We start from the raw sequence: 16,118 nt of genomic DNA on the forward strand, positions 1-16,118 counted from the left end.
GTGTAGACACACAATGAATACACCGCGAACACACAAAATTCAACACTATGTGAACACACTGCGAATACTCACGCCAAAGAGGTGCCCAGTGTGGAATTATTTTCACAGTGTTAAATGTAAGCATTTAAATGTGTGAACACACTATGAACATGATGTGAATACACTGTAAACACAATGTGTGTACAAGCTGAAGCCTGAAGACACAGAAAACACAATGGGAACAAAATGTGAACACACTGTGAATAAATTGTAGCACGATGTGAATAGGGCCTACATTGTGTACACACTGTAGATCTATATACTGTGAACACACTGTAATTACACTGTGTTACACTGTGCTTTCCAGCTTGAAGAAAAAGTAAATAGAGACTGAGCTTCTGATCATCAGTCAGTGCAGAAGGCATCAGTTGAACCCGACCAAGTGAATTAGGTCAGCGGGATCAACCAACCGTGTCACCGCAACACGTCATGTAATGAGCTAGCCATGCCTCTGGTCCAAAGACCTCTAACCTCATTCACACTTGAAATAAATTCCAGATTAAGGGTAGATCATGGATGACCACCATCAATGGAGGCTACCATACAGTTTCAACTGAATTTACTGTAGGCCTATGACTGTATATCTATAGGCTTTGTAAATCTCAGAGCAAGTACTTAGGCTATTGCCCCTGTTAATATCGAAAGTCGGGCCTATAACTGAAGCATGTCTTACAAATAATGGGTATGCCTAATTGCCTATATATCCAATGCATTATAGTCTGAACCTATTTTTTAAATTGTTAGTTCACTTCTATATCAAGCCTTTCTCATACATGTCGCAAGTGCATATTCATAAATCAAATGTAGGCCTATACACTGCCAGTGATATTACATATAGGCCTAACACTTTTTCTTAAAGTTCTCTATATAGGCTAAACCCTCTGGAGTTCCAGTAGCATAGACTGTGGACCCTATCATGCATACTGGAGACAATGTACCGGTATGAACAGGGTATCATGTATTGTCGGGGCCGGATGTCTCCCGCCAAATTCCCCATGATTGTTATAAGCTACTGAAATCCTTGCATCTGATTGGCTGAAAGCAAATAAATCATTGAAAATCATTGACAAAACTTTTCGTGAAACACTCCCCAAGGACCTGGATGCACAGACCAATCTATCGGTAAGAACAGGGCATTATGTGTGCCGGGGGCCGGATGTCTCCCCCAAAGTTCCCTACTATTGTTATAAGCTACTGCAAATCCTTGCATCTAATTGGCTAGGAGCAAAAGAGTTGGAGAAAAATCACTGACAAAACCTTTCATGAAATGCTCCCTCAGTAGTATCATAGTCACAGAGCAACGGACCTTGTGCCTGGCTACATGCAGACCAATCTACCGGGTAAGAACAGGGCATTATGTGTGTCAGGGCCGGATGTCTCCCGCCAAATTCCCTGCATTCCAGGCATGTCTCATCCTATGACATCCCTCCGCATCTCGGATGTAGAGTACATGTTACACGGACACCAAGTCAGGTCAAACCGCCCTCACTCTGTTTGTTGTGAATGCGTTGACCGCCTTCCGCGTTAACCTCCGACGTCCAACCCCGGAGCTCCCCACACTGCCAGAGCAGCAGTTCCTGCCTGGCATGCTCTTGTTTGCGGAGGGAAAGGGGTTAAGATGCTTAAGTATGCAATGACGTCAGGGAGAGTTAAACATGTTACTTCTATAACCGTTAGATGGGGATGATATGTCTTGCCGACAAAACATTTATTGTACTAAATATACCCATGGTGGATTGACGATGAGGGCCGGGAAGGGTAGGCAAAATTGGTTCTGACCCTCTTCTTCAGAATTCTTGGGATGATGAATCAGGATGTTATGTCAATGGCTTGGGACAAGGAGTTGCCACATGGTCTACGAAGAGGATGGTTGGGGGACCACATACCCAAGGTGCTGCCTTCCAGGTGGGGGGGGTAAAAAAAAGACACCATTATTCTTTTCATATAAAAAGGAAGAAAGAAAAAAAGAGACTCATTGAGCTGAACTTCATGAACAGAAGCATCAAAACTGGAAGGAGCACAATTTCAGGGTCTACTCTCGTCATCCTAACTTTTCCTCAGGGTGCGAACTAGGGTACGTTATGCTTCCAGTGCAAGAAAATAAGCGTTTTCAAACGTTGTTTGAGAACGCCGATCTTAAACATGGTACTGGAGTGCTGTTTATACTTTTCAGAGGAGAAATTATGACCTCCAGCTGGCTTCGCATCTATTTTTGTTTAGCAGGAAAGCAAGATTAAATTGGGCGCGCCCTTCTTCGAAAGTTATTTTTTTCTAAGTTTTGTTATGGTCTACTATTATTTGAACATGGAACTATTTTTGATATTTTAGTAATTGCATTGAGGTACTTGACATTGCTATACATTGCAATAGAATTTCCACCATGAACCACAATGATCAACGTGGTGGCTCAGTGGTAGAGCATCCGCCTCATGAATGGCAGGTCGTGGGTTCAATCCTCGGCCAAGTCATACCAAAGACTTATAAAAATGGGACCTTAATTCTTGCTAGGCACTCAGCATTTAAATCGGAGAAGGGTAATAATAACATATAATGTTATGCAGGGCCCGCTGGTAGAGCAGTTTCCTAATTCAAGTGGCTACCCTGGGCAAATAAAACGTTATTATTATTATTATTATTATGAACACATTTATTCAGTAATATCAAGAATAATTCCCAATACAAAGAAATAGTAAATAGAATAGTAGAAAAATAAAACGTACAAACTACATGTAACATCATGGTACCACCTCCAGACATTGACAGAAAAGCAACTTCTACTGCAGACATACCACTGAATGGAATCTTATGAATTGACTTCAACATCAAGAGAGATTCAAAGGAGGATCGAGGGACAAAAAACCAGCAGAGAATCAAACTTCTCCCAACGGTTTTGGCACCATCTTTACAATGCTATGCTTATTCACAATAAAAGCATCTTCCTTTCTTTTGAAAAAGAAAGGGGTCAAATATGTTTTTGTCAAATCAAGGAGGATCGAGGGACAAAAACCAGAAGAGAAACAAACTTCTTCCAACGGTTTGGCTCCATCTTTACAATGCTGTGTATATTCATAATACAACCAACTTCCTTTCTTATGAAAAAGAAATGGGTCAATTATGTTTTTTATCAAATCAAGGTACCATACAATTCTTTCTATTCAACTACGGCTGACTTACCCTGGATCGGTGTCTCACAGCACCCCACCCCCCTTTCACGACTGTTTGCTAACACAATAGCTTACATCATATGAGGATGTATTCGAAGCAATCGAAGCATCATTTGCTTTCAGACACCACATGTGAACAAACAGACTTGTTCACGTTTGTACTGTGTAAACAATATTGTAAAATCATAAAACGTCATAGCCTTAGTCTTGAAACTAATTGAGTCAGCGCATAGGTCTGTAACAAATATGTCAGCATGTACATTTTTCTTTCATAATCTTTTTGCGTTTTACAATTTCAATAGAGAGGAAGTTTTAGGTCTATTTTAGTAATCTCACATGGCAAAAAAATAATTACCTTATGGGGGTGAAAAGGGAAATGTGTTGTTTTTCATAAAAGAAATTGTTGTTTTAACTTGCTAGTGCTGTTGCGAAGATCATAATCATTTCAAACCGCCAAGGAACATATGGCCTGAAGGCCTCTCAGAGTAAAATGTTTATCAGGATTAGTGCTTCACCAACTTGCAAATGGACAAGGCCTTCTTCAAGTTCTTGGTCACAATATATAGTTTGCATGTTGATTCATACTCCCTTTTCAAGAGAAACATCTCCAAGAAAAGGGCTCCAAGGGCCCATCTTACAAAGAGTCACGATTGATCCGATCAATCATAATGCTATGGAAATCCATCAGTGTCATAATTTTTTTTCAACGAGAAACTTGCAATGTCCTTTGTAAACAAAGAGAAGCGCAATGAAATTCTAAGAAAACGATGGATGCATGAATGTAAATCATAGCTAGAAAATATTTGAACAAACAAACATGCATAATAGATGCTGACGTGGCTGGCCATCCATAGTTACGAATGTTCGGATCAATCGTTAACTCTTCCTAAGACGGGGCCCTGATCAACCTCAGACCTTGATACGACTGATAAACTTACCGAACATTTCCCCATTGCTTGCGTATTCCGTTACGAGGTATAGCATACTCTTTGTTTCCATAACCTAGAACAAAATAATAGTGGATACAATGAATATATTTCATTTTGAAAATCATTGGCCCGAATTCACAAAGCTGGTTTTGGAAACCCACGGTTGAATCCATGGTTTATGCAGATTTCCTGTATACATTACGCGTAATTTACCGCGTATCGGGCGCGTGTACAAAAAAATCCAATGCTGACGTGCGCTTTTGACACAGTCTGCCAAATTGACGCTTGTTACCATGTTAGATATGCTATTTTCTTCATGAGTCCACTGTTTGAAGAGTGGACTCCTGAATAAAAACAGTGGACTCATTAATAAAATAGCGTGGATAACCACGGCAACAGGCATCAATTTGGTGCACTGTGACAAAAGCGCGCATCAGCATTGGACATTTTTAATATACGCGGTAAAATAAGCGTAATTTATACAGGAAATCTGCATGAACCATGGACTCAACTGTGGGTTTTCAAAACCACCTTTGTGAATTCGGGCCAATGAGTTTGGTTCGTCCTCAAAAAAGTCCCTCCATTTTGGAAGGGGGCATATCCCAACATTAGAGGGAAACAATGCCATGTACTAGCATGGCTTTTTGGAATGGACAACAATTTAACAATGGCAATCATGCAGTAACAATTTAGGCTTTTTTGTGTATATATTGTAGATCTAAATCATTCTTCATTCTTCTTATACCATATTCTGCTGGCATTGTGTAAACATGTACAGTTCAGTCTTTGACTGCCAGATTCAGATTCAGATTTATTTCCAACAGAAATAACAAATATTGATACAAATCATTTTCATACAATATAACAAATATTTACAATACATTAATGATAATCATGATAAATAACATATACAAAATAATACAAAATATTTTGCAGAAAAAATTATAATAGTTTGGATAGAAGAAAAGTATCTGTGGAAATGAGGGATTCACTCAATGGAAATGGGGGATTCATTCAATCATGTAAAGCAATAAACCTGAATTGAATTGAATTGAAAAACATCGGCAATCGATCACTACCTCAGCATTATTTTTCAGATTAAATTTTCTCAATGATCTTCTTCACTATCTATAACCATGGGATCTGCTAACCTACTTTTATACCGTATGTGATTTCGACATTTCATGACTGTTAAATAACATTCTGAACTGAACCGAGCAGTACATACAGGTCCCATCACACAACCTCCGGGTCTGGACCGCAGACTACTTTAGTTTACCGACACACAGTCAGCCATACAGCAATGACGTCAATGGCCGCTGCATGAAGATAAAGGACCAGGGTCCAAAGAATGCAATTTATCCCAAATACAAACACCGAACTTCCGAGGTCCCTGCCAGAATTTCTTTCCATGTTGTGGCGCAGTGTCAGGAAAAAAGAAAAAAAATATATAATACCCAAAGGAATCCCAAAAAGCTACATAATAAAATAAGAAAAGAGGAAGGGATGTGTAGTGAAGAGGAATGAGGAAATATAGACTGGATTGTGATAAAAGTTGAAGATACGTAGGATGACATGCAGACATGTTTTTTCATACATACCTGTACGTCATAAAATTTGCTTTTGCGCAGGACACAACAATGTATAAAATAGGATGCATTGGGTTGGAAAATGCCCACTCTTGACATTTAGGCATGTGCGTGCTGTACGGTATACGACATATTTTTGAGGATCAGAATGTGATAATGAATACAAAACAGAATTGCCAATTTAGAGTTTCCAGACACTTAGCATTTTTAGGGGTTATATACTTGTTTAGGGGGCAAAACTAGCCTGCAAATAAACTTGAATAGTGTATAAATGTGACTAATGGATAACAGTTGTTTAGGCTGGGTTTGTATAACCAGAGGTCGCACGTGTGTACCGCAATACAGTTGAGCACCCCACCCCTGGAAATAGACAATTGCTTACATATTTCTTGATTATTTCTCTCCCTGCATATTTCTAGCCTATCATAATAACCAGCTTTCTGCTGAGATTCAATGGCTAACTGCTAGCTACAGTCACCAGCAGTGTTTTTGCTAGACCCTATTTTAGTGGTGGTCGCTATTTCACGGCATTACAAAGTTGTTTTTTTCAGGCCTAGTTAGCAGTCTTAAAGCCCAAAGTGGAGGATTAGCAAATCTTTGAAAATAAACAAATATTCATCAAATATAAGAATATCATGATATAACTCATGCAAACAAAACAAGATATAAAGATGGAAATGAATGCAAATCCTCTTTGCAAGGAGTTAGTTTTGCAACACTTTTCATTTGAAATTTGTGGTGGAGGGAAGCAGTGTTTTTCATGACGAGTGGTGGTCAGAAATCCTCTGTGTTGGTTGGGCCTAGACCACTGCCATCCTCTGTAGCTATAACACTGGTGGCCACCAGCTAGCTGCTAGCTAAACTTTTCTTTACAGGGATTGTCCAGGCTGGAAATATTTATATCTACATAAATAAAGTAAAATTCACAGAGCAAAATGCTGAAAATTTGATCCAAATCGGACAACAAAAAATAACAAAGTTATTGAGTTTTGAAAATGTGCATTTTTCTGGTAAAACAGATCTAGGTATGTCTTAAATGAATATTCGTTAGGTGGGTCAATGATGTCATATCCCCACTTGTTCTTTTGTATTTTATTATATGAAATTAGGTTTATGCAAAATTGTTCTACCAAAAACAATTGGATTGACAACTAATTAAGTGCATTAGTCATTTATTGCCGAAACTTTCATCATAATGGAGACATATTATTTACACATGTATGAAAAAATTAAACATTTATGATTTCATGTAATAGCATAAGAAAAAGGAAAGTGGAGATGTGACATCATCAACCCACCTAATGAATATTCATGATGATGTGCCTATAACTGTTTTCACAAAATATTGATAAACTTTAAAATTCAATAACTTTGTTATTTGTTATCCGATTCTGATGAAATTTTCAGCATTTTGCTCGGTGAATTTTACTCTACTTATGTAGATATGGATATTTCCAGCCCGGACCATCCCTTTAAGGTTGTTCATGCTCAGTGTGTTGTTAGAGTAGGTCACATAATGCTACTTGTAAATCCAACTGCAATCGCATTGTACACCTTGTGGTCACTCTACAGAGTGGAACTATAATACAAATATCATTTATTCCCATCCACCACAGCGCATATTTACATTGGCACCGAAGCCGTTCTAATTGAATACTCACTCACCTGGTATAATTTAATGACGTTCGGATGCGAGAGCATCTTCATGATTTGCACTTCCCTGTATACCTTCTTGAGATTGGAATCGTCTAACCTGGATTTGTCTATGATCTTGATTGCAACCTGAAATGACAAGAAAAAGGACAAAAATAATACCCTTTTCATAAACCTATCCTCCAATTAGCCGCCGAAGAGTAATGCGGATAATTCAATAAAAATTGCGTTCACAAACTCCGAAAATAAGCCACATTATTTTTACGAGCGCCCGTCCTGAAAAAGGCGGATAATCGTCATGACAACTGGACACGCCCCCTCCGATGCGGTTGTGTTGGAAAACCTTGCGACCGCACCATGGCAATTATCGGCATTATTTGGAAATGCGTTCATAAACTCAAAATCTTGTCCCGATGCTGCTATTATGCGGATAATAGCAGCATCAAAATAATGCGGATAACTCTAATCCTCCTCCAATTTTACGACCAAATTATGCTGCTATTAGCCGCATAATTGGGTTTATGAAAGGGGTATAAACTTACAGTAAAAATGAAAAATAAAAGGCATACAAGGTCAGTGATTTTCTATGTACTGGTAAATCAAAGTGGAAATCATTGTTCTTTACCTTTTTTGTCTAAATTCGTTGAATTTACCGAGTGCAAAACAGAATTCATTTTCTTACTGTGTACATTTTCTGTGACAAAACAGGGGCCTGTAACGCAAAAGTTACAGGCAAAAGTTACATTCATCGTAAGCTCGGTTTTCACGATTGATTGTACATGGTAGACAATGGAATCAATCATAAGAAAATGTTCTACGATTATTGCTAAGCTTTGTGTTACGGGCCCTGAGTGTCCATTTTAGATCCAGTCTGGAATAGAATTGCACATTTACATCAATGGAAATAAAATTTTCTTGTATATTCTGGAAAAAAGCTCTCCCTACATTTAACATTCATTTTGATATTCAGTGGGGGATTTATTCCTTGAACATGTCGAGGTTCATACACTGTATTTTGTTCACCATAGTAGATGCTTAATTGGAACTAGCACTGCACATTACGTGAACGCTCTGAAAACCTTGCAGAAAAAAAAATAGATGAGCAAAGACGTATAGACCTAATATGGATTTAAAGAATAGAGTATTACAGCAGGACTCATCTTTTCTTCCTGGGCTGATATCATATTCATAACACAATATGCTAAGTATATAGACTAGAGCTAAAATAGATTTTTAAAATTCAAATTTTACAGCAGGACTCCTCCTTATACTGGGCTGATATGAAAACACAATATGTACAGAGCAAGAAAAGATAACAAATCTTTGGCAACTTTATTTTCACTTCATGTTCAACAATCTCTTCTCTGCTTGCACAATATCATGGACCTATTAGGTCCATGATTAACCCCCAAATGAGGGGGGTCCATCCTTCATTTGCTCATACTTTCCATTGTTCTTCTTTTCATCCATGTATATCATCATTCTCATACATCTTCTCTAATCGTTTCTCCTCCTTCATTCTCACCTCCCACCCCCCCCCCCCCTCCTCCACTTTAAAAAAATCTTTCCCTTTTCCCTTATCAGAAAATGTGTGCACTATAAACATAACACGCATGCATGCTGCGGTACAAACTCGTATCATGAACCGCATGTATAAAAAGACGCCCCCTGACATTTACTTCACACACCTCGAGGATGGCCTACGCAGGAAAAGCAAACAATCGGAACATTGTAAAAAGGTGACCACAAAATATAATTCATACCTGGTATGTGTTCTGTTCACTATTATTTACACAAATGGTTCTACGACTCTCTTTATATAGATGTATGGGTATTTCAGCTTTGTGGGGATGAATGTGGTTTGAGTGGTTGCCATATTATATAAATGACTTAAAATTTAAAATCAATTGTTAGTATAGAAGGGGCATTGTGATAAAAAGAAGAAGTTTATGGAGGAAAATGTAATAATAATAATTATAATAATAAAATAATGCAGCTTTGAATATAGAGTGCATTTAATCTCTTGAGGTTATAAATGGCAGCGGTATAATAGAAAAATATGACCCATTTGTTTGAGCGACTGGGAAAAAAAAATTAAGACAAGATAGATTTGAGAGATTGCAAGATGTATATTTTTTTTTTTTCTAACTGATCCTGGGAAACGGGATAGGCTTTTCATATCTAAGGGAAAGGTCGTAGATATAAGGACACCTCTGAGAGAGAGAGAGAGGGGGGGGGGGCAATAGGAGAGAGAGGAAATAAAGAGGGCCATCAGAGTCGGACAAAAGAGACAATAAAAAAGAGAAACAGATAAACATATATATAGACAGAATGGGACAAAGAGAGAGACAGAGAGAGGGATAGAAAGATAGAAAGAGGAACGTCATCATCGTACGAGATAGATTGATTTTTCTAGTCTGTGGACATCACCTGGCCCTATGTTTGATTAAGACCAGGCAGCCTACGTCATACCTCTGTCTCCTAAACACGCAAAAAATACTGCATACATCACAAGATGTCGTCCTTGTTTTTGCAAACCAATCCTTGTTTTTCGTATTGGCCCTCCATCCGAGACGTCTGTTGCCATCGTAATGGAATATTTTTTAACACGATTCCTATTATTCCCATTAGGAGTGACGAGTTTTGGCAAAGATGGAGCCAACAGAAGTACTATATGACGTAAGTTTGTAAATAACAAGAGGGTCACAATATACGGGTGCTTTATCATTTGCAAAAGTTGTTCAAATAACGTTTGATTAATTTTTGCTTTCTTTTTCATGCATGATAAAAAAGCAATAAATAGAAAAAAAATAATTAAATGAAGAACCGACTGTTAATAAATTAATTTTAAAAGAATAAAAGCCTTTCATTCCATTTACAGTACATATCTTATGCAATGTGGGGCAGAAAATTGCATATTGGGAAATATTTCGGAAAAGTCAATAGTAAGCAAAAATCTTGCCCATTCTGAAATAAGAAATAACAATTTAGTGATAGATTCTGACATAACCTTCAGAGAAGTATTTCTCAAATTATTACCCACACCCCCCTCCCCTACCACCAACCCCCCCCCCTCCATTCTTCCATAAAATCTCCAAAAGGATATATTAATACAGTCATTCGTTATCGCTTTGCACTGGACTGTATTCTTTGAGCAATACATGAATATGTATATATGGTACTTGTACATCCCATTCATCTCTATACATAGGCCTACACATGCTATGTTATGTATGTATGTTCCCCTCTCTCCGCCACTTGAGCAGATTGCGTAAATGAGTTCTATAAATAGTTTCCTGACATGCTTGCGTGTATTCCAGGCCACGCTATTTGTGGAAGGAGGCATCCCTAAAAATATCCCAGGAAATCATTCCATATCAGATCTATTTTTTCCTTCTCACTCCAAACACTAATGCCCAGCGGGCATATACAGTATGCTAATGACCGTGGGGAGATCGTTAGGAAAAGTTTGGGCAGTGAAAAGTGTTAAAAAGTAATTGCAAATCCTTGCATGTCTATGGCTAAATGAAAATCACTGACTAAAATCCTGTATTTCATTCATAATCAATTAGCGGACAAGTATAATACAAGCATGCAAGCATGAACACAACAATGGTGATCAATGGTGAATGAAATACTAAACCATATATCTATCAGAAAAGCCCTAATCAGAATAATAAAAAGATATGATAATAACTAAAATAATCATGATGATAATAATGAATTAGTATCAATAATAATAATAAACTGTAATAATAACAATGACAATGTCAGACATCAATAAAAACGATATAATGATAAAAATAATAATGATATACTAATAATAATGATGATGATGGTGATAAAGGTATATTCTTTGAAAAAATCAATGGCATATTTCTAGCCTACAAAATGATGAAAAACATATGATCAGAAAATAATAAATTCTGATCATAAAATCAATTAAATTTCCTGATCTATCCTCAGAAGTCTATTTTTGTTTACATGAATGACTGACACTTTGTCAGAAACAGTAGAATGAAGGATTCATATAAAATTGATATTAGTATACAATGAAATTTATTAGCCGTTATGAAGATAATTTGTTTTTAAAAATGGTTCACTCTTGTCTAAGAAATGTTTGTTGGAAGTGTGAACTAACTAATATTGTTGTACAGTATGAATGATTAGGAAATGACGATATTGAAATTACATATCATTAAATAAAACTCAATTATCCTTGATTGAGCAACTATTTTAGCCCTATAAAGAACATAAATTGTGAAACAGAGATGCCTGTAAGTGTTAATGTTTTAAATGATAATAATGTATTTTTACCAATTTCATTGTAATCCTAACTTAGTCTTGTTGCTGCTATCGCAATGATATTTCAAAGGTGAATTATATGAAAGGTGATATAATCAACAGCGATTTAGTTCTTTCACCCCCCCCCCCCCCCTCCATCGGCCATCTATCTCCCCCCTCTCTCTCTCTATTTAAAGACATCTATTCTCATCATATTTCAAATAACACCCCACCCCCCTTCTCTGTAATAATCCCATCTACACCTCTGAATAGGAAACTAGATAAAGAAGGCGCACTCTAAATGCTATAGGGCTATAATACTACTATAATTAGATTTCAGGACAAAGGGCTGCTTCTACAATAACTGCATATGAGAAATTCATGTACAGTACATGCATACTTTGCCTTTCAATCCATTAGCCATTTGCTAGTATTGGTCAAATGAATTACAGAAACTTCACAATATTACTCATTATGCATAGCATATGCAGCTGGTCCAAGGTACATGTATTATGCATTCACAACCATAGAACGTCATAGTTTACTCAATCCACCTCACTACTGCTGGAAAGGCACTTATATGAGGGAACCCAGCCAGTGCTCTACATTGACGTCATAGGAAACATGTACTGTTCTGGCTATGGAACCGTCGGATCCATGTCCCTTGCTATGCAGAGCTTGCTGGCGAATACGAGCAATTAGTATGCCGCTCGATGACGTGAGGGGCTTGCAATTTGCGTGAGCACTCCCCGATCCCCTTCTCCGAATCGGGCTCCGTCATGCCAGGATTTGCGGCGTAATCTCCCGACCCTGCGTGTTGTTTTCGTCCAAAGTTCCTCAAGTACACACGCACGGTTGATAGGAAAGAAGGAGAGAGGAGGAAAGAGAGGGGAAGATCTCAAAGCACTCATCAGACTTGCTATATTTAAGATAGGGCTTATTTGGGAAAAAATCTATTTTGGAGTATTTTTTCCTTTACGAACCGAAGGGAGTACAAATGCGTCAATTGAGAGTAAAGCAATACTGCGCTTCATTGATTATTGCCATCTTACTTTTTTCGCTCTCAACTCTCAAAATTCCCATTTTTGTCCAGCTCCTTAGTATGTTTGCCAGGCTGCATGTTTCTCATTGTTTACTTATTTTTTTCCTCCCTTTTTGTTTAGTTATTTCTACCATCATCGAATTAATGAATTATGGTTACCATTGTTTCAACTCACAATCTCTAAGGACTTCCATAAAATTCTTGAAATACATTAAAAACAATAATAATAGCACTTACCAAATAGATCTTCAAAATCATGTAACTATAGCCTAATAAATAATAATATAGGATTTACATAGCGCAAGTATCCACCTTGTTACGTGCTCAAGGCATTTCTATATTATCCCAGCTTAGCTAGACTACCTATTCCGGTGTTCACAGCTTTTTGAGGAATAACTTCCTGCCCGTACCCAATTTCCTCACCTGGCTTGAGTGCAGCATGCCTTACTGGGGTAACACCTATAAATTTTTGGGTATAAATTTCGAATTATTCAAGGCACATGAAAAAAATAATTAAAGATGATAGGGCCTATAGATTTGATTTGGACCAATAACTCAAGCACTTGGGTTTTTTTAACGTTATGTTTACATGAATGTAAAAAAAATGTGGTGGATAAGTACTCCTGCCCCTGTGTATACTGTTCTATTTTCCTTATTGTCCATTGTACCCCTTCTCACTGGCTATCAATCATGACAAAAAAAAATCAATTGCACAAGTATTCCTGCCAAAATAGCCCTCTTTCAATTTTCTCTACGACTCTATTTATAAAACCAAATAATGTACCTCTTACAGCTATTGAGACTTTTATGATCACATGGTCTTGTTTTTTTTCTACCCTTATCGGCGAGTCATCAGAATAACCCTCCTTTGACGTCACACACAGATGCAATCAGCGATGCAAATGATTGGGTAGCTTTTTGGGGTCAGATAACTTGATAATGGAAAATAATCAGGATTTCGGCTCCATATCCAACACATTTTCCTCTCTCTTACTCTCTCTTACTCTCTCCTATTCAGCATGCAAAAACCCTAAAATCTAGATTGTTTATTACTTTCAGTATTCATATTCCCATGACTAGCAATTTTGCCTCAAAAACCAAAATATTTGTTACTTTTATTTCATTCTAGTATGCATTCATCTCTGAAAAGAAAAATCTATACGAATTTTCACAACATATTTTGTTCCAAGATTGCAAGTATCCATGTAAGTGGATGGAATGTCTTTTTGTGTTGAGTCTGAGAGGGTTTTCCCCCTACTTTGCCAAATTTACACTATTCAAAGAGTTCAAAAGCAATAAAAAGCTAAGGAAAATAATACAGGCCTAATGCACTACCATGATTACTTTGAATACACAAAATGCACATATCCATGTCCATACTTAATTAAACAGGGAATTTATCCATATGATTCAATATCATTGAACTACATGTATGTGCGGCCGTTTGGGACCCCGGCGTGGGACTATGTACAATAGGTAAACAAAACTCAAAAGGAATTTACTAAATTTATGAATTGCCTGAAGATTGACAATGAAGGAAGTGACATGTAGTCTCTGCCACAAATCAATATCTCAATGACTCTAGTTTGTATCCTACACACCTACATGTACAATGATACGCCTATGTACCAACAGTAATGTCTTTTACACCCCCCCCCCTCCCTGCCTTTAAGTCAGTTAGCATTCCATAACTATTGGCTATCATAATTTGCATTTATAATGAGTTAAAATATTTTGTGTGTGTGCGTGTGTGGTTGTTTAGCCGACCTCGCATTAACATGTAACACGATGGCGTGTCCTCAGTTTGTTCAAAATTGAAGGGTGGCAGCGGTGGGATCAAAATCATTTTGATTTAACCATTTCTTTTTGCAATCATTTTTCAAGACATTTCCTGATCAAATGTATATTGCATGTATGTCTTGAGACCCTTCACACAGCCTATACATTTACCATGCAGGCCTTTTTCTTTTTGCACCGAGGAGAATTCAGCATTGAACCACGATTGTACTGTGTTTGACACTCCTTCATAAAGCTCAAAGTTTACCTGGCAGATAAACAAAATACAATCACTGCCAGGTCAGTTCTTATCAGTTACAGACATCTCTCACACGTTAATCCTCTTGATTACCCTCTATCAATACTCTGTTAATCCCATAACCAAACTGAGACCCCTTACTTAATCCCTTTTAGCTCTAATCAAAACACCTCAATGAAGTGTGCAGTTGACAATGGGGTTATTAATGTGTTAATTGCATTCCATAAATTTTGAAAGAAAAAAAAAATCAAAATACAATTATATGAAGAACCAGTAGACTCAAATTCCTGCCAGTGCCACTTTAGGATTCAGATTTAATAAAATAATCCAATGCAGAGTGTATGTTACACTGTCTGAAAGTTAGAAAATCAGAAAATCATCCCTATGAACCTTTATGAAGGAACTACCCAAATCAGCATTTTTCATTGAAGTTGTAGATATGATCTATAAGATCACATTTAGCCTAAATATCCCTTACCCTTCAGTTCCTACATAGGCCTCAAACTGACTACATGTATTGGATAAACATTGCATCTTGAGGACATGATCTGGTTCCTGTACTTGGCAAGGGATTTCAGTTCACACCAAAGAATGCAAAGATTAAATAGAACCAAATCAAATGGTCAACTAATTTGATTGTTAACTTAAGCCAATTTCATATTGCATATTTTGTGTACCTACAAAACATTGAACAATTCAAAAATGCATTTCGTTGAAAATGGTAATTACCAGTGGAATGATATTGGAGGACGGACAGGGGACGAAATGTAATAAGGGTAGGAAATATTTTGATATATTCTTTGGGGACGATTACTGACCTTTTTTTTGGGGGGGGGCTAGTTCCATTTTATAAAGGACTACTTTTTTTGCAACAATCAATTAATGTATTGCGTGTATCATTATTCTGCCTCTCTGCCATCCGTAGAACCATTGTTCCTGGAAGATCTGGGAGCCACACTGGAAAAAAACTATAGCATTTGATCTGAAAAAAAAATCAGGGTGATTTGAGATGTGATGAGGGCCGAAGCGCCCATTGCCCTCGTGCAGTTCCTAAGCTGAATTGTTTTTAGTAACAGGAAGGGAAATAAGACAACCAATCATCCCATATATACTAATAATAAAAATCGATTGAAATTAGAGAAGAGAGAGAGAGGAAGAACACACAGGATGCAGACATTCGAAAGGAAGAAAGGCTACTGTCATTATAGGCCCTACCAAGTACCAAGTGTATGAAAACACAATCTGAGGACCAATGGATATGGGTGTGGCCGCAGCATGTACGTTTGCTGACTGCTTGCCTAGCATATCAACATAAGGTGGTTTCAAACCGCCTCGATCACAAGAATCCCCGTTAAATTACGAGAACTTTTTAAGGCTAAAAAT

General features: G+C 37.4%; 1 protein-coding gene across 1 annotated transcript in view; it reads right to left on the minus strand.

Moving 5' to 3' along the window:
• The window catches only part of LOC121419950 (serine/threonine-protein kinase SIK2-like), a 60,704-nt gene that overhangs the window by 36,624 nt on the left and 7,962 nt on the right, over positions 1-16,118 (minus strand). The window contains exons 2-3 of the mRNA XM_041614445.1: positions 7,387-7,503; positions 4,142-4,205 (exon numbers count right to left, since the gene is read on the minus strand). Of these exons, the coding sequence (XP_041470379.1) occupies positions 4,142-4,205; positions 7,387-7,503 (181 nt within the window). The remainder of the gene's footprint in view (positions 1-4,141; positions 4,206-7,386; positions 7,504-16,118) is intronic.

This window comes from Lytechinus variegatus, chromosome 8, assembly GCF_018143015.1.
Source record: "Lytechinus variegatus isolate NC3 chromosome 8, Lvar_3.0, whole genome shotgun sequence".
NCBI lineage: Eukaryota > Metazoa > Echinodermata > Echinoidea > Temnopleuroida > Toxopneustidae > Lytechinus > Lytechinus variegatus.